At 40.4% G+C, this 25,567-nt stretch overlaps 1 protein-coding gene across 2 annotated transcripts in view; it reads right to left on the reverse strand.

The window, feature by feature from the left end:
• Positions 1-25,567, reverse strand: part of phkb (phosphorylase kinase, beta) — a 152,450-nt gene that overhangs the window by 47,036 nt on the left and 79,847 nt on the right. For both annotated transcript variants that reach the window (XM_079239387.1, XM_079239388.1), the window contains exons 12-14: positions 24,495-24,572; positions 20,231-20,389; positions 19,909-20,003 (exon numbers count right to left, since the gene is read on the reverse strand). In XM_079239387.1, coding sequence (XP_079095513.1) covers positions 19,909-20,003; positions 20,231-20,389; positions 24,495-24,572 — 332 coding nt within the window. The remainder of the gene's footprint in view (positions 1-19,908; positions 20,004-20,230; positions 20,390-24,494; positions 24,573-25,567) is intronic.

The following is a 25,567-nucleotide window of genomic DNA, read 5'->3' on the forward strand; positions in this document are numbered from 1 at the left end:
CAGAAGCACAAAGACTCAAATATGGCCTCATTTCCACCGAGTTGTAATTGTAAAAAGATTCATGACTTACACGCCTGGCTCGTGCACATACTGAATATTTGGACATTTCCAGGAATACAACTAAAACAAGACGCAGCAGGTTTCAGAAGACAAATAGCAGGATAAGTTTTAAATGTAAATAGATCCATTTACATAACAGCCTTTTGCAAAATAATTGTAATATTTCCAAAATTTAGACAAAATAGAATTACGATTTGCAGGTGATTGTACTGAAAAGAGTTTAAATGCATCAACCAAAAAGTACGGCTTATGCCAGCTATTCAGCCAGACAGCCAGGTATGCAGACAGCCAGGCAGCGTATTATTTTGTAAAACTCTGACTCTTGCTGTTGTTTGCCATCAACAATAGCAGTTATATTTATTCTCTTCAATTATTTGTAAAAAGACATCCGTCTCTTCCTCCATCCATACATACTGCGCCATCTTTACTTAAAATGAACTGGTCATGTGACCCTCTATCTCAGGTATGGTGACACATAAATGCAATAGAAGGTGTTTCTGTTACACATTGGAGATATATCTCTGTATCCACACTTCTTAAAAACCACATCAACAGAGCGTAAAAACCTTTTAGTTTTAGAGGTTCTTCAAAATCTCTGTGCTTTCATTACCAGTTTTTTTATTACCATATTTAGGTTTTGTGAAATTTCCATTGATAATGAAAACAGTATCAAATTCAATCGCCTCTTTATAACAGATGAGAACAGAGATACATTAGGATCATAGGGGGTCGAGTGAAAAAAAAAAGGTCATGTAACTCTGGACCACGCCTCGAGATGATGCAGTCCAGAGAGACAGAGAAAACAAACCTCATACACTGAAGCACAAATTCAAACAAGACACACAGTCCAGGGAGACGGTGAGTCATGTGGTAGGGGACCGGGGGTGGTTGAGGAGGGGTACAGAGCATCTATGAACATCTCTTCTTCTGTTCTCAGGGGGGGGTTGCACCAGCCCAAGGCCGCTGGGAAGCCGAATCCAGATATGATTGTTGTTTAGGTTCCAGGCGAGGAGAACAATTTGCCCTTGGCCTTGAGTCCATCGCAGGTCTCAGGCTGGCAGCTCCAAACAGCCGGATGGGGGGGTCGATTTTCACCGATCCTACCAGAAATCCTTTCTATGTTTTTATCGATTTTGCATATCAGCTCTGGGACTAGCGCAAGATGGCCAGTCTGGGCTAAACAGGCATCCTGCTTACGGTCGAGTCTGGTCAGCATAAGAGTCTGTGCACTGATAGCTCGGCACATACCATTACAGAATTCAGGCAACCTGCCAGTTGTTGCCAGAATCTCACAGGTCTTGAGGTAGATCAGAACTCCATCAGCGCCAATCAGCAGAATCCCGATCACCAATAACCAAAGATGTAAACATCCTCCACGTCCTCAGAGGACAGAACCGCCAGACACATCGGTCTCCACCTGGCCCATGAGTCCTGAACGTATCCAGCCGGAAGTGTCCCCTCAGGACATGTGGGCTCTCCTCTGCCCGATCTTCAGGTTGAGAAAATTTGATCGAATGCATTCAGAGACCTGCCGATCAGATCCATGATGTAAAAATTTAAGGAAAAGAGATGTAAAAAGAAGCTCAGAGTCACAGTAGCAGGCGTCCACTTTCAAGGAGAGCAAGAGTAGCTTATACATAATGAGTGTCAGCTCAACTAACCAGTTGCTGAGTTATCTGTGAACATCATTTCTCTATTGACATAAATAAAGTTACAGCTACATTTTCTTTCCTCTGATGCACTCATATCAGAGTGTTTGGCCTCTGAAGTTGTTTAGGTCGAATTAACTGCATACCAAGTTAACTCCACAATGTCCAAATAAAATTAAAGGACATAAAAAGCTACTCACGATCTGTTGCATCTCACAAAGAGAAAAGTTCTTGTTGCTGGAGGAAAGCTTGTTAGTGCAGGTGTGAAGCCGGGCTTTTCCACTATCAGCAGCAACCATCAACAAGCCGCTAATAGAAGCCCAGGCGCTGCTTCTCAGAACCCCTGGCTCCACACATAAAACCCACACTTATGCTCTGATTCCAGCAGCAGGAGACATGACACACTGTTTTGTGCCAAGGCTTTGACAATCATTTGTTCAGGTTTTGTTTATTGGATGAAATGAACACAACAGGTTCAAACATTTGATCTCCACTTAGGAGTCCCAGTGGGGCCCTTCCATCCTCCCTGAGGTTCAGTAACTTGGCAGCTTTTCTTGTCTTTATTTCTCAGTGATATAGTAACCTTAAGGAGGTAGACACTGTTCAGCAGAGCTGGTGAATAACACAGACACTGAGACAACGAAACAAGGAGGGCCAAACCAATCAGATCCTCCTAATGAGGCTCTTGGAAAAGAGAACCGCTTGAAGCTGCAGCAAGAAAAGCAGATTTCTGTCTAAGAGACTAAACAACTTGTAAAAGTGCACAGAAGCAGTGTGTACATGAAGTGGTAGCAGTGTAAGTCAAAGATTGCATCAGCTGAGGTCTGCAGTGTTAATGCACGCAAAGTGTTTGAGCGTGTGTGAGGGATGTCCATTTCCCTTCAGGTTAAGGTCAGTAGTTGTTGCTATGGGGCTTTCACTGTCACAGACCAGTGGACTCGACATTTCCTGCACACCACCGAGCCATTTGGCAAACAGTAGGACTTAACACACATTCCATCTATGTGTCTGTGTACGAATGAAGCAAAGGATGCGGACAGAAAATTAGAAAAAGCGCCCATGTTGGCACCAATATGTGTGATTCAGTTCATCGGGCTCATAAGATGGGGATGCGCATGTGGGGTTAGTGTGTGCACATGCATGTTCCCCACTGGGTTCTGAGAGATCCTGACATCCATGTTTCATCCTGCTCAAGGCGTCTTGTTGCTCTTTGGAAAAGGACAGCGTGCAGATCGGTCAGCACCATTCAACCACTGACCTCTGATCTGCGCTCCACTGTTTGAAGCTACAGCGGTATATTTCACCTCATGCAGTACATGCAATGTTGCTGCATGCCTCTAAATATAAACACTATGAAGAAATAATAACCGTACTGATCAACAGAATTTTTTTATAAATGAATTTGGTTCATAAATGTAAAATATAAAGATCTTCATATCTCCTCATTTCTTCAAAATAAAAGTTAAAGAGCTGTTGTCATCGGAAAAAGTCCAGGTAGCTTAAGAACCCAAATGCAGTAAAGGCACACACAACAGGGGTTTAATAATAGCAACAAAACCCAAAACTGCTGCCAAGGACAGAAACCAAATGACAAGAAGACCTTTAAACATGTCAGGTAATGAATAGAAGATAAGATGCCAGAAGAGAAACAAAGGACTAAACCCAAAAGAATCACTAAAAAGCTGCAGGCGAGTCCTTTAGTTAAAAACCAGAGGTCTGATTTACAAAAGTAAAATGAGATTTTCCATGATGAGAGGAAACAGGACTTCACCAAGACTTGTCAGAGCATCCGGGCTTATTTGACCCTTCACTAAGTCCCGCCCTAGAACCACCACTAGCCACTCATATGTTAGCAGTAAGACAGTTAACACTTAGAGTAACTGTTAACTGTAAAAGACGGGCCTGGGAAACTTTCTCTTCCTGCACAAAAATCAGCGCATGTATGACACTCAGGATTGAGTGATTTATTTTTCATCTTCCCAAAATCCAAAACACAACTGGACAGATGCCAAATACGGATCAAACAGTGTGGAAGACAGTTTTAATTCTTGTGGCTGGTTTATTCGAAGCGAATTTAGACTCTGCTGCAACGTCACACAGCATCCTGGATGTAAAAGTTGTATCGTGTTGGTTGCTCAGCCTCAAGACGCTGCTGGTAGCAGGTCTAGAAATGCACATGAGAGATGTAAGTGTGTCCAAGTACGTAACTTTTTTAAGGTAAAAAAGTTACGTAATCCGTCTTTAAAGTTAGCTTTAAAAAAAAAAAAAACAATTTACTGACTTATCCTGCATTGCAAGAGCATTGCTGTTCCTTTATAAGTTTCCCTGCATGAATGTTCAAGATGTGTTGGCTGAGTCTTGCAATTTGTATGGTTAGCTTTCGATTCCACTTCAATGTCTTTGTCAGCATTGGCTGACGAATAATGTTATGAATGAACTTGTCAAAAGCATATTGCAGTTCTTTCTGTCTACTTTTCTGTGATATTTCCTATTACTCCAGAAATTGGAAATGATTTCCTTTGGAACGAATTTAGCCAAAATGTTTTTCGCACAGGGAAAATGGCAGAGTAGAAAGTTTGCCAGGCATAGCAACAGTAACCATGAGGGGTGGAGCTTAGCAAACATCAAACCAAGCTGATGAGGCATGAGTAAAGCCAGGAGTCATGGCTGCAGATCACAGATGAACTGCTGCCGACATGGAAAAGTTGCTGCTCCTTACTTTAAAAAAATATACAACCTTTTAATTTCCCCCCCTTAGTGGATTAATAAAGTATTTAATTTAATATTTATTCACCTAATGTGGGCAACAACTAGCAATAAAAGCTTATGAAGAATTAAACCACATTACAGCATTCTCTGTTAACGTAGCTGCAAAGAATCATGGGAATGCATTATGTTAGCTTATAAATCTAAGGGTGTTAGCTAAATAAAAGTACTTCCTGTTATACTCAGTTAAGTTGTGTAGTTAAATTCTGGTTTATATTAAGTTTGAGTGTGAGGAGAAGAGTGCTGTATCCGGTTTGATATTGTTATTTATAAAATTAAGTAGTCTGTCGTCTGTACTCTGTAAGCTAAAGAAAAACGCTTTGCATACAGTAGTGTACCAACTTAATGTGCAAGTATTACCATGCTTGACATTAATTAAGCTTAACCAAGTTTGCAGATATCTGCAACAACTTTCAGCTGCAGGAGGTGGAACTTAACAATAAAAGAGAAAAACATGACCAAACTGAACCTGAAAAACCCGAAACTGTCAATGAAAGTGAGTTGTTCATGATGTAGTTTAATGTTTACAATGTAGTTTAAGTTTTAAAAACTGTAAAATTTATAAATTTACAAAAGTGTAAAAATTTCAAAGTCTTTCCAAGTCTTTTTGAACTTAGACCAAAAAAACTGAAGAAAACAATAATTAGCTGGATGTTGAAAGCAAGATTCCCATTGATCAGTAACTGCAGTGATCAGATCAAACATCTATCTGCATATCATATCTGCAACGTTAGTGTGTTCAGTCTTTTAAATAATTTGCTGTCACAATGAATGATCATAGAAGATGATGATCACAGTTAATTTATATGACTTTATGGTTGTTTTTGAGCCAAGTTATCCAACTTTATTGCTGCACAATCAATAAAGAGCAATGAACATAAGACTGGAGGAAAATGAGCATTCAACTGTTTGAAAACTGCACAAAAAGTCAACACTGATGGGAATTTCTTGCAGCTGAGCAAAAACAACTCTGGCATTAATTAAGTCTTGCTGTTTGCCTGGTCTGGAGTGCGCTACCTGCACAGAATAAATCTCCATGGTAACTAATGTTGAGGAGAAAGTCAGCAGCCCAATTTGCTCCATATTTATTACATATTTTGCCCAAGAATAATACATATCTGGGGTAAATTCAATCCCATAATAGATTACAATAACAATGGGTCTGCAGGGAAACATGTACATTATACATGACGACCCAGACCCTGCTTGCCTTTTAGCACAGCGACATGAAAAATTCCTTTGAATCCCTTTGCATGAATACAGACACTAGATATTCCTTTTTTTGCACCTCATATAAAATGTTACCTGCAAGAAAAACAGATCTATTTGCTTTAGAATAATGTGTCCTCTGTGAGGTTTTCCTCTTAGATTCAAGGAGGAGCTAAAGTTGGAGTTGAGTCAACTCGAGTGATGAGAGAAAATTCTCAAGCAGCTTCATTTTTTCTTGGGTTTTCCCTGAACTGTTTTGCCCTGAACAGAACTAATTATCTTTACAGCTACGAAGGACATGAGCAACATCACAGAGATCAACAGGGTTTTACCAAACCTATGAGCAGGCATGAGACAGTTTATTCCAGCCCAAACCAGGGGCGTGCAATACAAAAAGAGGCGTATCATCAATACTAGGGTTGGGCAATTTGACCAAAACCTCATATCCCGATATAGCTCATTTTATATTCCCATAACGATATAAAATTGTTTGTGTAATTGTGTGTCAGTCATCAGTTATGTGTCAGATGTGCTTTGCAACAGCAGCAGGGATCTCCTTCCATCTGGGGGAACTATGGCCGTATGGCGTTTAATGGGTAAATGCCTGTTGCAATGTTTGCGTCTGGAGTTTATTATGAGCTTTCGCCTCCACTTGATGCCCTTCTAGCAGCTTTTACTCATTGACTCTATTCTTTATTCTGTATTCTTTATCCTGATTCTTACGCAGGTGATAAAATGAGTTAGTTGTGTCGGAGTCCGTTGTTGGGACTGTGAGCTGCATGCCTCTAAATATAAACACTATGAAGAAATAATAACCGTACTGATCAACAGAATTTTTTTATAAATGAATTTGGTTCATAAATGTAAAATATAAAGATCTTCATATCTCCTCATTTCTTCAAAATAAAAGTTAAAGAGCTGTTGTCATCGGAAAAAGTCCAGGTAGCTTAAGAACCCAAATGCAGTAAAGGCACACACAACAGGGGTTTAATAATAGCAACAAAACCCAAAACTGCTGCCAAGGACAGAAACCAAATGACAAGAAGACCTTTAAACATGTCAGGTAATGAATAGAAGATAAGATGCCAGAAGAGAAACAAAGGACTAAACCCAAAAGAATCACTAAAAAGCTGCAGGCGAGTCCTTTAGTTAAAAACCAGAGGTCTGATTTACAAAAGTAAAATGAGATTTTCCATGATGAGAGGAAACAGGACTTCACCAAGACTTGTCAGAGCATCCGGGCTTATTTGACCCTTCACTAAGTCCCGCCCTTCTCAAGCAGGGCGTCTGTTGTCGGTCCCACGTCGGTCTTTTTATATCCAAACTGTATCCATGCAACAGCAATTTCTCATCTTTTATGAACAAGCTCATCGGTTTTGGTTGGCTGGTCATCTTTTAGTTATCCTGCTCTGAAAAATGTATGCCACCGTCTTCCCACCATGTTTGTTTATATATTGCAGCGAGGATGCCGTAAAGTGCATCCTGAAATAAGGTACTGCAGTAAAGCAGCTTATTGTGGTGTAAACAATAGTGCCTAACATGAAAGGATAGACATTTTCTTTCGTCCAAAGGATATAAATCATCATATTGCACAGCCCTAATCAATACCAGTATAGATACCTTTTACTATAGTTGTCAAAATGAACACATAAATATAAATAGATTAATCTGTGGAAACAATATGTTATTGTTTTTTAAACACATTAAGAACAAAGTTATAACTCATGCCATAGAAATCCAAATTTGGTATTATCTTGGTGACAGACGCCGTTTTATGGGCATATAATTACAATATCACAGGAGCAATCAGAAGCCACCCTAAAACACTTTCATTCATTATCCTAACAGCTTGGTCCGATGAAGGGTTGCAGGGAAGCTGGAGCCTATCCCAGCAGTCTTTGGGCGAAAGGCGGGGTACACCCTGGACAGGTCTCCAGTCCATCGCAGGGCCACACAGAGACAAACAACCACTCACACTCACTCCCATGGGCAATTTTAGAGTAACCAATTAACCTAACATGCATGTATTTGGACCTATAAAAATGTCTTTGGATCTATAAAATCTCTGCTAGTTTTCAGGCCTTGCATTTCGAATTTGGCTCTTAAATGGCGAGAGAAGCGGAGAAGATTCAGATAGTTAATAGTTTTACATTTAGATTATTGCAGCTGGATAACTCATAAGATATCTCACTAAATTAACCACACCATCATCATATCTGACATTCTGGTCCACACCCCATGTTGTGCTGCTGGCTGGTGCCTGTTGGGTTGCTCGTCTACCTGCACAGCTGAGTCACATGATGGTACCACAGCAAAACATGAGACGACGGAGGGGAACGGGGTGTGACTGCTCTGCGACAGTCAGATCGCTTCTGTGATGAAACACAGCAGCATATATGAAACAAACAAACTAAAGTATCAGTGTCATCCCACTGGAATCATCTGAGACCAACATTAGTATCAATATCACCACTGAAACACGAGCTCAGTGCCCGATGGACGCAACAGGCTGGATTAGTCATTTATGGGAATGTGTGAACGACAAACTTCTTTCCGTATAAGAAACGCAAAAAGCAGACACGTTAACAGAAGTTGATAAGAACATGAGCTCTGCTGGATTTGTGGTGGTTTTTAGTAAAAACAGAGTAGATTATATGCTAAACATAGCAAATATAAATGTTTAAAATGTTTGCACATGCTCATGACAAACTGAAGCAAACAGCCCGTTTTCACTGAAAGCAGCAGCAATATTAAACAGCTAATTATGTACTGCACTTTGTTTCAGCTCTGGTTGTTTTTAATGGCTTTATAAATAAAGCTGAGCTGAGCAGAAGACTTGAATTAAACATTTCTCTCTCGCTCAGTTGTCGTAACTTCTGCACATTTTGGGCATCTTAGATTCTGCAATTAATGTTTCTTTTTTGCTATCAATGCATGCATAAACATTTCTATCATTTTAGGAAAAAAAATTCTTTGTAATAAATTACATAAAAATACTCTTTAAAAGCTCTTCAGCTTGTGTAGTGATGCTACAAACAGGAATCTGATGTATACAGCAAGACTTTCTGAAGGTTTCACATTCAATTCAATTCAACTTTGTTTAGTGCCACTTCACAACAATGTTGTCTCATCGTGTTACATACACGAATCAACATACACATAATTTCAAGCCAATACATACATATCTTATAATAGAAACCAACTGATTGCATCGAGTAATGACTTGGATCCAATCACCCATCCTGAGCATGCACGCAGCGACAGTGGGAAGGAAAAAACTCCCCTTTAACAGGAGTCACATTTCAACGACAAGAAGCAACAGAAAGGATTCATTCTTTTGGTTCAAAGCAAATAATAAAGGGTTGAATGACAAACTACACAAAGAGAAAAATGGTTTTTTGGACTCGAATTAGCTTGACGTTCTGTCAGCCATCATGTATGACCATGAGTCGTTGCTGCAGGTATGTGAGAAAAACTAACGGCAGGATACGAAGTCAGAAAGTCCCGTACAAATCCAACGGATGTGTCTGATTCATGTCAAATGCTGCAGGTTAAACTGCTCAGAGAAAACATGCATACCTGGCTGAAGAGGAGATCCACACATTCTTGTTGCATGTTTTCTTTAGGAATATCAGTTTTTGTGTTGGTTAAAGTGAACATGTGGGGACCATTTTAATACCCTTAGTGGCGATATAGCTGTGGCAGAAATGAAACAAAGCCATTTTATTTTATGTAAGGAGGCTCGTTTGTTCTCTAACACTAAAAAAAATGGTATCTAGGTGTAAGTTTTGAATTTAAAGAGCACAAAATAATCATATGTACATTTAAATAATTCATGTTTAAGAATTAACTTTAGGATCCTCTGAAGGGTCTGAGGCAACAACCTGCCTGCTCGTTGGACAGTTTGACAAATATGTCACCGTCCAATCGGCTTGGAAAGGAAAAATAGGCTCAAATTTAATACTTGTAACCTCAGAGTCACCAACAGTGTGAGGGAAATTTGGGTTTCTCTTGTATTAAGCTGGATTTATACTCGTGCTGCATCTGCTTCAAGGACGGAGGCCTGATGTGCATCCCAGCCTGAAGCGCGGTTATGCAGATGTACATCCTTCTGACTGAATACATGTTTACGGATATCTGGAGTTTCTTAATTAATTTGTGCAGTGGCTGCAGAAGAGAAACTGCAATATGATGCCGTCAATCTACACTCGAATGCGAGAGCACATTTCCGCGGCATCAGCTGCACCGGCCCGACCGTACGCAGATCAATCAATCAAACTTTATTTATGAAGCGCTTTTCCAACATTAAATATGTAACTCAAAGCGCTTTACAGTTTCAAATCAGACATTAAAGAAACACACAGACAGACATATTATATAAAACGATACCTCCAACCCCCCTTTTTAGATACATCTAAATGAGAAAGCTAAGTGCAGACGGACTAGTCGTGGAAACACCATCCGAGGAGCCGTTTGCACCGGGGCAGCGCAATGGCAGGCACCAGTAGCACTGGACCCTATCCACCACCGCCACCCCGGTTGCAGAGAGCTCCCACAAAGGAAACACTCGCAGATGCCCTGCGAGTACAAATCCAGCTTCAAATTCACAAGTTTTCCTTTTTTCTTCAAATAAAATCTTTTCTAACCATGCACAAACAGGAGTTTCTCAGACATTTTCATTCAACAGAATCACAAAGACTCACATACAACTACAATCTGTGTGAACATTGACCTACAACTCCAAAAATATACAAGTGTAATTTGACCCAATAATGTCTGTCATTGGGACCCATCAAGTAAATTCCACCTCTGCCATGCAGAAAACAAATCAGAGGTGCCAGTTTTGTTGGCGAACAACCCAGAAAAAAAAAGCAGTTGCTTTCGTTTTGCGTAATTTTACACTAATTTAACAGCCTGATAGGAAGCAGAGGGCAACGGATCCGCAGGACGTATCTTTAGTAAGGTAATGCAGACCAGAGCTGCCAGTGAACCGACATCCTGGACGCGATGCAGAGAGCTGCAGAGACCGAGTCTAGCTCAAAGCACCGAAATGTTGCACAAAGCTGTGATGCTCTGTCACGTCTCGGACGGAAACTCTAGATTCTGTTGTGCTTCAATATTAGCAAAGCTTCATGTTTGTGCCCTAAATGTTCAGTTTCACAGATACGTTTGTCAACTAACTTTTTATCATGACAAAAGAAGGTTTCTAAGACATAAATAAGAGTAGAGTGACGCCTCTTCCATTCTTCCTTCCTGTCCTCCTGAGGCCTCCTTTGTCTTCTCTCTGGCTCCTCCATAAATCCCAGCTCTAAGGAGGTGTGTTTGTTCCTGTAATATCCCATCACTGGTCTCTCTTGACCCAAACCTTATCTCTGATTGATGACTGATGGCTCCAACAGTACAGACGCCAGTTTTTCCATTAACCTTGTTCTCACATAGTGCCAAGTGTGTGTGTATGTGTGTAACTGTCAGAAAAAATCTGACAACAGTCGCCACAATTGTTCGCTACACCACATTTAAGAGACAAGTCTCTGCTTTACGTGTGTTTGTCGGTTGTGGTTGAGAGATAAATGTGTGGGTTGCTGAATCCTTGTAAAACACACAGACACAGAAAGAAAGAAGAGAATTCAAAGAGACAGATGGAGAAAATGATAAATAGTGTGAAAAAGCAAAGTGAAAAATGCACAATGACACTGTGAGCATCCCTGCAAAGCTGAGCACATTAAGGAAACAACATTAAAATCAAGTATGTGACATAAATGACATAAGCAACTAATTCACTTTTACAGCCGTTCATGACTTCTCAGATCCCCACAATTGCTACGCCCGCTGCATATTATTGCATGTTTGTCAGTGGGATGCCATGCCACGCTCCTCGGGTTGCGTTTCATCTGACTCACCCTCACAGCTCTGGGAGCACCAATCGTCTCCTGGAGAAAAACCCCCTCACAGCGTACCGCTACACTTCAGTAGCTGCTGCAGCAAGAAATAAATCCAGTAAAATCCAGTAGCAAGGAAAGCTAAAAAATAATCCATTTGCACCTAATATTAGATGAGCCTTTGGCACCATAGTTACAAGTTTCTGCTGATTCTACATTCATTTGCAACATGGCCTCCATACGTATTCAAAATGTTCAGGTCATGTATGTATAAAATCAATAGCTTCACTTTGTTTGGCAGGCGAGCAGTTCGCTGCAGGAGGAAAACATTTCAATGCATCAACAACGCATTCCAGTTAAATAAATGCTCCATTCAGCCACTATAGCTGAACCTTTTGACCTTTAGCTGTTGGACGTTTGGCTTCCTCTGAGACGTGCATATGAAGCGGGTTTAATGCATCAAGCCTCTGCTGAGTTGAATATGTTAAAACCTGCAGTATCACCATTTTTAAAATTTGGTCTGCCAGAAAAAATGTATGTTATGTTGTTTACATTATTAATGCATACTACGTAATCATGTGTAATAAACTTAAGTGCTCAGCCTGGAGTCTCCTGCAGGTCATACAGGAATGGTGGGGAGACTCATGTACAAATGGAGTTAAAACATTGCCACAGTAAAGGATAAGACTGAATCTTATAACTTAAAGTAGACATAGCATGTTTATTTTACCTCAATTACGTCTTGATCTTGGCATCCTGACGTTAGCTTTGCAAGACTTCTAATCTGCATAACAAGTGATGACTTTCTTCTTAGCACTATTTCCCTTAAGACACACGGGTTTCTACACATATATATACAGTTGTGCTCATATTTAGTCATACCCTTTCATTAAAGAAGGAAAAAAACAGCTGCCTGTAAAATGAGCTGAAATTGACTAAAGTAATAATAAATAAAAATATTATGAAAATCATTACATTATTTTCTAATTCTGGATCAGTATAAATATTTTTTAAAAAAGCAAACAAATAAGATAATTTATTACATATTACATCACTCATAAACTAATATTTTGTGAAACAATCCTTTAATGTTTCCGCTCCAGTCAGGTGTTTTCTGTTCCTCTCAGTCAGACTTCTGCAGGTATTTTGTCCCAAAGTGCTCTAATTTGTCCAGGACCAATTTGTTTGTTTGTTTGTTTGTTTGTTTTTAAACTCATTGAAATAAAAAAACAGTGTCTTATATTACTGAATCATACTTTTGCAATTTTTTTTTAATTCTTGTTCCTTTTTTAAGTCTCCAGTTATTTGAGTGACTGTTGTATATATATATGGATATATATATATATATATATATATATATATATATATATATATATATATATATATATAGATATATATATATCTATATATATATATATATATATATATATATATATATATATATATATATATATATATATATATACATACATTATTCACAAAAAGTTAGGGATATTCAGCTTTTGGGTGAAATTTCACAACAAGCCTAAAATGCATTCAAACCTGTACAGGTGAACTTAATGTGATCTTCTCTAAGCTTTTAAATGCACATGTCCAACTGTTAAATGTTTCAATGAATTTTGCACAAGTTGCTGTTCTCTAACAAGGAGCTTAACGGCAAAAATCACGGCAGGTGTGTGATCCTTGAATTGACCAATAAATGTCCTGGTTCAATTAGAGCTGGTGTTTAAACAGTTGTCCTCATCATGCTGTTCACATTTTGACATCATGAGACCAAGACGACACCTAACAATGGAACAACAGTCCCTTGCCATTGCGATGCTTCAAACAGGACGTTCTCAGACAGAAGTGGCCACTGAGCTTGGAGTGTCACAGAGTGTCATCAGCAGGTTGCAACAAAGATATGGAGAGACTGGAAGAGTCACAGAAAGGCCTAGAAGTGGACGTCCTTTGGCCACATCCCGTGCTGATGACCGCTACATTGTGAACACTGCCCTGAGAAACCGGATGATGAATGCCACTCAACTCCAGGCACGTTTAAGAGAGGTGAGAGGCACCCAAGTGTCACGTCAGACCATTTGAAACGTTTCCATCAGCGTGGTCTGCGTGCTAGACGACCTGCACGGGTACCTGACCGCACCACCAGGCACAGGCTTCATCGTCTTGCATGGGCCAGGGAGCATTTACGCTGGACGAGGAACCAGTGGGCCTCAGTGCTGTTCTCTGATGAAAGTCGATTCACACTGAGCAGAAATGATGGCCGGCAACGATGTTGGAGACGTCAGGGAGAGCGCTATGCATCAGCCACTGTTGTCACCAGGCGAGCTTTTGGTGGTGGCGGTGTTACAGTGTGGGCAGGGGTGTCCACTTGGTACAGAACTGCCCTACACTTTGTGACTGGTACAGTGACAAGCCCATACTACCTGAATAACATCATTAATCCAGTGATTGTGCCCCTACATGAACAGCACAGGCCTAATTTCATCTTCATGGACGACAATGCTCCTGCTCATCGAGGCCGCATCATCAGGGAACGGCTGTTGGAGACTGGTGTACCTCAAATGGAACGGCCTGCACTCTCTCCAGACCTGAATCCCATTGAAAACCTGTGGGATCAGCTGAGCCGTCGTGTAGAGGCTCGAAACCCTGCACCCCAGAACCTCAATGACCTGAGGGCTGCCCTTCAAGAAGAGTGGGATGCCATGCCTCAGCAGGCAATAAGTTGCCTTGTGAACAGCATGAGACGTCGTCGTCAAGCTGTAATTGATGCTCAAGGGCACATGACGAGATATTGAGACGTTCAAATTTTTTGTTGTGGTGTAACTACCATTGTTATTACCTTTTGTGTTGAATGAATTTTTTGAGATGAGGAAATCAGTAGTGCATCCTTCTACTTAAATGTCTTACTTTTATGAAATTATATCACTGTAGCATGAACATATTGCATTTTCCATAAATTTCACCTGAAAGCCAAATATCCCTAACATTTTGTGAGTAGTGTATATATATGTATGTATATGTATTGTGTTTAAATCATGTCCTAAGTGCATGTGAAAGCCCAGCATGCTTGTGTGACTTTTTCTGTCTGCAGACCAAACACTGAATGTCAGTGATGAAGAACTAACCAGACAGCCGCAGCAAACACATGCAAACACTACACAAATTTTGTGCTTCAAACACAAAGCAATCAAGTGAAAAGGTGCAAAAACCTCTTATTCCTTCACATCTTTCCATTTCCTCCAGACTCGTTTTTTTCCCTCAACCCATCTCATGCATCTGCCAACACAACATGAAAGCTAAGTGTCTGGCTGAGACAGAAAAGGTGCAAAGCAGAGAGATCCAGACATGAAAAAAAAAATCCGCATGAAGACCAAAAAGAGTAAAATACAAAAATACAAAGGTGAGATGGTGAAGAAAAAAAAAGTAATGAGGAAGAAGAAAGAAAAGAGGAGAGGGATGATGGAGGGGTTTGACCCTGTGAGGTGCTCAGTTCAACCCCAGCTGCATGAACACACAACCACATCTAATTTCTCCTGACTGAGGACAGGGATCCAGGTACATTAAGACACCACACAACATGTCCATATGTTGTATTCATGTTTTCTAAGGAAGAAAAAACAACCCCTGAAAAACTCTGAAAATAAAACATTTCTCAGATTTACTGGATCTGAAAAGGCAGAAAAGCAAAACACCGGCAATACGTCATGGCTTTAAAATAAACACCATACAGCTGAAATGTTCTGCTTTCAGGCTCGTATTTAAAGGTAATAATATGCAGCTGGGCTTCAACCAAGTGTTGGGGAGATATAAATCAAGGTATTATTGCCAGTTAGATCTAGATGTAGATCTAAAACTACTTTGAACCTCTCAATAAGTCCATTTTGGTATAAAATCATGACTGCTGTTTGCTGTTTTAATGTTTGCAGACATTTTTGCTTCTGTATCTGTTCAATATGTTTGACATAAGTATTTAAGAATTCTGAGAAGGAAACTATTCTCACAGTTCACTCCTTATAAGCCGTCACTGATCACTGAAAACAAGGAGTTTGTATTAGAGACACATTATGTAACATCCTGACCTTAAAACTCTGGATTACAGACTTGTTCGATGACACAGTGACATCTATCATGTAGACTTCTAGAGCCGCCGCTGCCCAGCAGAATCCTGAGGCTGAGAAACCAAACTATACAACTTTTACATCTGGGGCGCAACGTGACATTTCACTTTACTGTGTAATAAGGAACTGGCTGTTTTGAACATACAACTTCAATGACTCTGCAATGAAACCACGCGGCAACCTTCAGCGGGTAAAAGTGAAGATATACGGAAGTGCATCAAACTACAGTTCCTCCTTCATCCACTAGGGGCTCCAAAACAGAGCAAATCCCCATAGATGTTAAAAAGACCAACTTCACAGCAGAAATAAACATGTTTACAGCCTGGTTCAAAAATCCATTTTAGGTTTAATAGGTCATGACAACTGTAGGGGGAGTGAATTTTTTTCTAACTCGCCCATTTAAAAGTAATTTTATCTCAAAATTTGGCATATTTAGGGGTGTATCCTTTTGATTGACAGGTACCCAATCTCCCGCTTCAAGTCAGAAGAACGTAGAATGGATTTTAGCCGGTTAACAATGTAACTTAGCTTTAGCCTGCTAACCTCCATTAGCTGGTTAGCTCCTGTTATCTCCAGGTTAGCTTGGTAAGCTCTTAGCTACAGAAAGCTCGGAGTTCGCTCGATGTCAATCATCCACCATGACGCTCACAGCTCCCCTCTCAGCTCCACCTCTTTGCTCATATTTGTATTTTCCGTGCGAAACCTACGGGTGACGTCACGGAGACTACATCCATCTTTTTATATACAGTCTATGAATGAAACGCAAGAAAATTAAGAGAGAAAGAGATAAAACAAGAATCCTTGTAAGATCGTCTTTTGCTGGCTGGATAGAGCTAACAGGATGTAAGCCATCAATGGGAGGCGCATGACAGGAAAAATGGCAAAAGTTTGGTATTGTGTCTTTAAACTGAGACAGGTTAGTGACATGACATGTAGTTGCGGGGTTGAGGACGCAGAGGGGAACAACTCATTCCCAATTTACCTAAAAACCTTTTTTAGTTCCATCACAGTGACTATAGGGACATGTTTTTCCTAAATAACTGGAATCTCTAAGTAGGAGAAGAAATTTTGCACCTCTTCTTGACTTGTTGTCCACTTCAACTAAATTTGCTTGTTTCCTCAGTGTGAGGGGGTTGCACAACAGGAGTAAACGTGTTTCATAGGTTGCGACATTGATTATTATTTTGCCCTAGTTTAGTGATTTTGTTATGGGATAAAGATCATATGCACCTCTATCTCTCTGAGGTCTTACTGGGTGGGGCTTCATGGCATCCAAACATAGGGGCGCCTAAGGACCCAAGGTGAAGGGAATTGCTTCATATTTACCTGGTTTGGCTGAACCAAGGACACAGAGCAGAGAGGGGTGGGAATTAACATGGTTTTTGATTAGTTTGTTCTATTTGGATAGATGTTAAGTGTTTTTGTTATGTATTTAGTTTAGTTAGTCAGATTGTATGTAGGTATGAAAATAGTGATTTAAGTGGAATCTGTAAGTTCTGGGAACCCTAGTTTTGTAGAATGGTTTAATCTGTAATTATATGAAGGTTGTGTGATTGGGAGGCAGTGGGAGAGGCACGCGTGGGATTAAGGATGTCCAACGGTTGTGATGCCTGCTGTTATCCACCTTACTGTTGGTGAGCCGTCTAAAAAGAAAACCAAACTGTGGAGACTTGTGATGCCATTCATGTGTGATTCTTCGCCCTCCCAGTGACCGCTGATGGTTTCCTTGTTTTGAGGGTTTTTATAACACCAAAACCTCAACACTTTGTTTTAATGGAAGCACCACAACAGCTGCAGCAGGGATGTCACGTGGAAAGTTGCGCGTGTTGTCCCTGAGGGGCTTCTTAAGAAAACACAGGTTTATATCAACACGCGTCCACAGAAACTGTGTGCAGTCAGGGGTGAAACCTTGACCATAGCTGCTTGTGAACGAAGTCAACCACATGTTGTAGACTCCTCCTGATCAGCAAAATGTTACAAACTCCTGCTGAAATCCCTTCAACTGGTAATAGCAGTTGTATTTGCAATGGCACACTCATTTGTCTGGTTTAGTAAATCCTGGTCCTAAATTTAAAAAAAAAAAAAGCAATAAACTGACTCAAACATGGCACCAATCTACTCGATTCCACCAGATACTGTATGTACGTCCATGTAACACTGAGAGCAAATACCATAGAGGAGAAATAACTTTGAAATATTTGGATTAATATCCTGAGCAGATTGACTGGCAACATTCAGACTCATTAACCATGTCGTTAGTGAGATTATTAAGCAGTTACCATTATTAAAAAGGCAGTATCTCTCACATCATCCGTCATAAAACTGTCAGGATTCAGGTTTTCCCAGAAATAAAGTCAGACCCAACACCACCCACATTTACATGCAACAGAATGACAACATGGAACCCAGCATGAAGATGTGTGTTCATTGGTGGCGTGCTGGGGGGCGCCTGTCACCATCAGACGACACATTCAACAGCAACGACTCTTGCACTTCTAAAGGCTTGCGGTGATAATGGTTCTGCCAATCTTGACATAGAATTCAGCCTACATGGGATGAGACGATTTTCAGACACAGCATAAAAAAGCAAAGACGTCAGAACAAAGATAAGTCAGCTTTCATACAAGCAAGCTGATTTTTTACCGATAGAGACATGAAACCAATATGTTTGATTCCTCTTTTAGCAAATACTGTTGAATTAGAATGAATTAGAAACAAATAAAAACCCAATTTACTCAGTCCAGTAAGTAAAAGAAACCAATGAGCTGCCAGCCAGGTCACTGTAGGGATGACTTATAAAGGTTTGAGGCTGATAAATATTTGAAAGATTTAATTCTTCATCCTTTCTGCTGATCTTTACATCCGTAGCATTCATCCATCTGTTCAGAACGTATCCGCTCGGTGTGCCTGCCAGCAACGCAACAAAAGCTAGATTCTGCATATATTTTTATCTCTCGCTTTCATCTGTATGATCCCCAGAGCTGCTGGCCATCTCCGACATGAATTAAACCTCACACATGACTGCCACTTAGAGAGGCAAACAGACTGAGTTTAATCCTCACAAGCAAGCTTGCCCCTTGGCGACGTAAAATAAGATAAATCCTGCTGTTCTGCAGATGATGGGAAAAATGCAATTAAAACAGCAATACATGTAAATAACAGCAGAGTGGAAAGCAGGATGAAAAACCGGGATGAGGATACAGGAATACCCACAGTGAAGGTTGTGAGAAGAAAATGTGTCTGTATCATCAGCTTAGCAAAGTGCATGTTTTTACAGTTTCTCTAAATCAGTGATGAGAAATGAGAAATAAAGTGTAATAAATACAGTTACAGTGTGGAATAACATCACAGCAGAATTAGACAAGAGACTTTTATTAACTGAACATAGCTCAGAGAAGAGACAGGAAGTAAGAGGGATGGCGAATTAACCTTCACAAGAGGATGGCAAAGCACAAAAATCTGTCAAAGTCTAGCAGCATTGCTTTAACCAATAAACCACAAGTACTTAGGGCGCAATCACATCAGGATAGTCCGCAAGACCCGGTCCGATTGGGGACTCGGCTCAGTTGTAGGGGGGTGTATCCATGTGGACCGAGATCCTGTTCATGCTGCATTTTGGTCAAACAAGCCGAATCATTAGGATAATATATCCCCATTCCCACCAGAGGTGGCGCTGCACTAGTATTTAGCAAAAAAGAGGACAAGACCCACATGAAGAAGAAGTTAAACATGGAGACGAAACTATCGCTGTTTTGGGTTTTTTATTTAGTCTCATACAAGTTGACTGCAGAAATACTCTGCAAATGGACGCAGTATGAACAACAGACATTCGCTATGTATTTACTCAACACTACGCCAAATGCAGGAAGTTTTTTTTGTGGTCCCCTTCCTGTATGTAGTCCGCCTGAATCGGACCGAGACCTGCGTTTGTAGGCGGACCGAGTCTGACTCTTTAATCCAAATCAGAGTTCGTCTGGCGTGTTCGCAGCTCCCCCAAACGAAGCAGACTTTCCGAGAAAACGGACTGGAACTCGAATCAAAAAGGCTGATGTGAATGTGCCCTTAAATTTTCGGTTCAAGATGTGGGAACAAGGTAACGAGAAGCCTTTGAATCTGCTGTCATTCTGACATCATCATCATCATCATCCCAGATGAGAAGATGTCAGATAAATGTTCAGAGATGAAAGCCAAGTGACGGCAGTCCTTCACAGACACATTATCGTTTACCTGATTGGAGTATCGCATGCTGACATTGCGCTGGTCCTGTCGGGGCACATAGCGGTGGATGGGATCAATGTCTTTTGGACTGATTAACTCGTCCACTAAAATGTAAAAAAAAAAAATCAATAAACATGATTAACCTTACAGGGCTATAAAGGTAAATAAGATTTCACACAAAAGCGTCAAGCAGTTTCCATCAAACTGGATCTTTTGTCTCCAGTCAGAAGAGAATTCAGCTTAAAATAATTACATGGGTACAGATGATGAAAACCGTACAAGTACGGTAAAGCAGTAAAATCAGTAGCATCTAACCATGACACAGACATACCCAGCAGCTTGGCGATGTTATACAGGGCCTGACCCCAGAGGAACATCCTCCCATCACGGCCAGAGTTGCTGGGGAAACGCTTCTGGCTCCCACACTGGTTCTGCTCCGCCTCCACAAAGTCAGCTGGTACATGGTAGTATTTGGGGATCACAGCGTGGCCTGGCATAAGAAGTATAACAGTGAGCTCCATGTACAGCACCAGTCAAAGGTTTTGACTGGTTTTCATGGGAAAATGTGTCCAAACTATTGATGAGTAGTGTACTGAAAACGACATTTTTCTGGGTGTGTGTAGAGAGAGAGAAAACACCGCTTTCACAACACAAAGATTATATATTTGACACACACTGAATGGGATAATAATTTCACAAAGAAGCCGACCTTACACTGTAATTTTTAACTGATTTTGTACTTTAGAGCAGCATCACTGCAGCACAGCCATCAAACACATGAATGAACCAGTGATTCGGGCTCTTTCACTTACCATTGTTTACTTCATACATATTTATGTTATCTTGAATTCAAGCAGGCCATGGAGACTTCCTGCTGAAACTTGCATTTAGCTGAACTGTTTATAAAAACCTCAATTATCATCAGACAAATATTTGAAGAAAAAACAAGATTTTTTCCATCAAAAACAGGTTTAGTATAAGCATTGGGAGCGGTGTTCCCGTCCCCAATGAGCCAAGGTTGCCCATCAAAGTAATTTCTGACAGTTTTGGATTAAAATTTCTGCAGATTTCAACCACACTTCAAAGAACAGTTTCAAAGCAACGCAGTAATCAGGTTGCTTTGAGGGGGAGATGAGAGATGCAGCTCCAGCCTTTCAGTTGACACAAAAGCAACAGTTAGAAACGAAACGCTAGTTAGCGATCATGAACTGAACCTGGGATTTTCTAAACACGTTCAGGAGGGAAGAACTCAGCAAACTCCACGAAAATAACCAACTGAACCCACATGTGAATTTTATGAAACATCTGCTTTCCACTCCCTCATGTAGTAATTATGTCCAAATACATGCAGTCATTAGATACAGTTGTTGTTGAGAGGTTATTAATCTTTCTCAAAGTCAGAAAAACACTGAATTCCACAGAGTGGAACATGTTCTGTGTCCTACTCTACTCACAATAGCAAGTAAGGATGTTCAGATTTCAAGTGAACTTTACAGAAAATGTAGAATGTTCCTTCTACACTGATGTTATATCATTAATGTAGGATATTTAGATAAATTGGTACATTCCTTAACCTCAAAACATTTATAGAGACAAACTCTAAGTTTGGTGTAGTCTTGTTCCGATGATGTCTTTTTGATGGTTTGTGGCCAAGTCTTGTTGGATGTTATGAAGTAAATACATTAAACAGTGTGTACATAATCTAAAGTTTAGAGAAAATCAAACTAAGTTCACCTGTAAAGGTTATAATGCATTTTACGATCATTCTGGCATCACGTGAACAGCTGATAATCTCTATGTGCTCCATGCTGGCAACACTACAGATTATTTCCAGCTGTAAAGTTGTAGTTTTATTCACCAACAGGGAAGATTCACCTGCTTTAAAGTGAAAATGTGAAGGATAAACGCGGAGAAACTCTGGACCTGAATGTCCAGAAACTGTCTAGCATTCATGTGACCAAACAGCTTCCATGTCTTATCCGTCCCTTTCTTCAGGAGCTTTGTTGTATTTTTAGCTGTGTGATTGTTGGTTATTTGTTTAATTTATTTCATCTTGTGTTGCCGGCTTTGGTGTTGATGGTTGACTGGACAGCTGGTCAGGGTCTCCAATCAGCTATAAGGACCGCTCTTTCCAGGGTGTACGGTACCATATAACCCCTGGGACCTGACATTTGTTTGTGTTTTGGTTTAGTTCATTTTCTTTGGTTTTTGCAGGTAAAAGAAATATATATTTTCATGGTTCCTGAGCCAACCATAACAGTTCTTAGATAAGGTCTGCCAAAAGTTGATCCTTGGGGGCCGTTGTACTGCTGGTTTTTGATGTACAGGCGGTCCTCAGTTTCCATTCCTACGCTGCAGCGTAACCCGAAATTCCGAAAGTGGCTCTATTATGCACATTTCAGTCTAATTTATCTTAATAACCAGAAGGGCAAGAAATAATGAAGCCTTTTTCATAAACCCCTTCATTAATTTTGTATTGATCCTCTCAGATCAGCCTCGGCCAGAATCAAGCGAACAGAGAAAGCTCCACCCCATGTCCTGCCTGCAGGTTGCGTCTGATTGGTCAACTGCTAGGAGTAGTTATACTGAGCAGTGAAGGTGGGTGTGGCCTTCTTCTCATGGATGTGCACAACCTAGAGAAGACGACCAATCACTGAGTCCCTTCCACGGGACATCACTAAAATTTAAGGTAGAAAAAACTCACAAAAACCAATTATTTCTGACGCTATAAAACTGGGAAACTCAAACATGCATGTAGGTAACAAAAAAAAATGGCACCGCTCATGTATCTAATGAGTACTCAACACTACAACTCTGTAGAAAGCTGAGAAAACTAGAAATAGCATAATAGAGCACCTACAAATACCCCCTAAATCCCCTTTAATTACCTAATAACCATCTAAATGCACGTATTATACATCATAATAATGGTAAAACAGTATAGGCAATTAAAATAGGCATTTCAATTTAAATAAAATAAATATACATCCACTGAGACATTGTCTTAGCTTCCGCGTCACATGTCATAAGAGCTTATACCAAGCGGCAACCTCCGGTGGTTAAAAGTGAAGCCTATGCGGAAGTGCATAAAACTGCAGTTCCCTCCTAATCCACTAGGGGGCTGCAAAACAGAGAGAATCCCGTTAGACGGAGCCTCCATGACGTCACCTATATCATGTGATGTCAATGAAATGTGTTTCATTTTATTAATTAGACCAGTGGCTCTCAACGTGGGATCCCTGAAGCGCACAGGAAGTCCACAAGTTTAAAATAAAGGCAAAGCCCACATAGAGGTGATCTGAAGTTTATCCACCGAGGTCCTGTTTTGACCAGTTTATTTACAAGGAACTGGTGTTTTCGGAGCCGGAAAACACCAACAACTAGCCAGGTCCCAAAGTGTATGAATCTGCTATTCCACAAAATTGTAAAAACATGTGTCCTTGGTAAAAAAAAAAATCCATTTAATAGGACCCATGTAGTGCATTCAGTTAGTTTTTCCCTGTACTGATGCTGAGTGAGGTCAGTGTGGGGCTGCAACAACAGTAGTGGAGTAGTTCATTTCTCCTGCAGCATTTCATCAATGTAACGTCTGCAGAACGCCAAAGTGAGGTTGACTAGTGCCTATTTTTTATTTTATTTTATTTCTTTTTTAAAAAAGAAAGAAAGGAAGGTTCCATGTTGATAGTCACCTTTGGTTTCATTGAAGGCCAGCTATAAAGCATCCTTTATAGACCGAAGCTAGCTAAAATAGCATGTTGCAGCTTACAGGAAGCTACGTGTGGCTTTGGCGTGGGGCGGATGGCTCGCTGCATGAAAAAGGTTCTTAAATATCTGACTTATTTTCTATTTATTGTCCAAATTGCCTCTGACAGTTTGATTCTGGCCTCATATGCATCTTAACCTGCCTGTTCTGGTTTATGTTTCTTGTTTAGGTCTATGCAGAGTAGCAACATGTCTTCTGGAGCCTTAACGCTTCACCAAAACAATGGGAGGCCATGACTCATGGCAGATCAACTAAACCTGCAGCAAAGGACACAAAAGCACCTTCTGACAGCAGCAAATACATGTGTGGATGAAGGAAAAAATAAATAAATAATGCACCCGCATTATCCTCTAAAGCCCAGCCAATTAACTTGAGGAGTTTTGCTAATTCATACAGAACGAGTACAAAGGCGTTGTAGAGTCATGTGGGGCAACTTAAGTCAGCTCTGTCTCACATCATTATCCTTTCTGCACTCCAATTATTCCCTTTCTATTATGAAAGGGCCAACAGACACCCCAAACTCATGACATCCCTATTATTTGACTGAATCCCCTCGCAGCATCGGCTGCAGGTGGAGACAGAAGCTATGAGGTAAGGCTGACTTTATTAGAACATAACGCCCTTGTGAGCCTCAGTCACAGTATGTGGCAAATGAATATGGATGAGGGGATTTAATAAAAGAAAGTTTTTCATCTCCACAGGGAGAGGGAACAGATGCAAAATCAAAAGCTTCAAAATAAACCACATTGTTCTGCCAAATACGATAAAGTTTCTGTGTGCGTTCATGATACGTGCTCCTCTTGGCAGTCACTGCATGTGTGGGATAACTTACCCTCGAAAGACTGAAAGATGATGGGTTGAAGGAGGTCCTGGTACTCTTTGACCTGCGCCTTGTTTCCTCTGAATACGCCTACATCAAACCAAATAAAACTCGGATTAATCATTTTCACTTTTAAACATAAGACTGTAAACATAAACAAACCATTTAAATTACACGATTTTGTCACGTCAGAACGGTTTTGTGCTTCCCACTCATGTTTTGAGGACACACTCTGATTGTGTTGTGTGTAAAGACAGTAAATGCATGTGTATGTCGACATCAAAGGATGTCCGAGAGCCTGCGTTGTGGCTGCACTGACTTTTCTGTGAACCTGGTACGTGATGCACATGCACTCTCTCTCAGCTGGTGTTAACTTAACTCACATGTGTGGATTATTACCTCGGAGCAGGTACCGTAATAAAGGCAATCAAGCATCTGTGGTGCCAAAAGTTTGATGTGTAGCGGTAAGGCCGAATAACATGGACATCAGCTGTAACGTTCGTGGTTAAAAGCTCGGACATAGACACACATTAACCCTGCACTGTGCATTAGCATAGACATAAAAACCTTAAATGATTAAAAAGTAATAGTTTAATTGTGAATAATCTCAAATATGCCCCTGACATGCTAACAGTCAATATCATAGCATATGCATGGTCCTCCATCTTTCTTAATAACAATTTAACATGATTTTCCACGCTGACGGCATGTCGATGCTTTTAGCAGCTTTAGCCGTTTTAAAACAGCAAATTTTACCGATAATTTTTCAGCCCAGTAAAATGTCTAATTTAGGTAATTGGAAAAAAAAAATTGATCTACAGTTTATAATCCAGTTCTTGGATTAACTAAACAAGTGGAACGCATCTGGAGCTTTATACCAAGAATTGGCGATTATTTATTCCTCCGTTGGCGCCGTTTGTCCCTTCCTGGCGGCTGCATGATTTCACGATTGCAGACTGTCATGGCGCGCCCTGCTGGCTTACCCGTAGAATGTAGAAACAAATCTAAAATATTTCATTAAAAGAGAATGTCAAGTTTCTCGCGGAGGTCATAATACACCAAAAATAACGCACAAATAAATCCAA

Source organism: Telmatherina bonti (genome assembly GCF_933228915.1).
Source record: "Telmatherina bonti genome assembly, chromosome: 1".
In the NCBI taxonomy this organism is placed as follows: Eukaryota; Metazoa; Chordata; class Actinopteri; order Atheriniformes; family Telmatherinidae; genus Telmatherina; species Telmatherina bonti.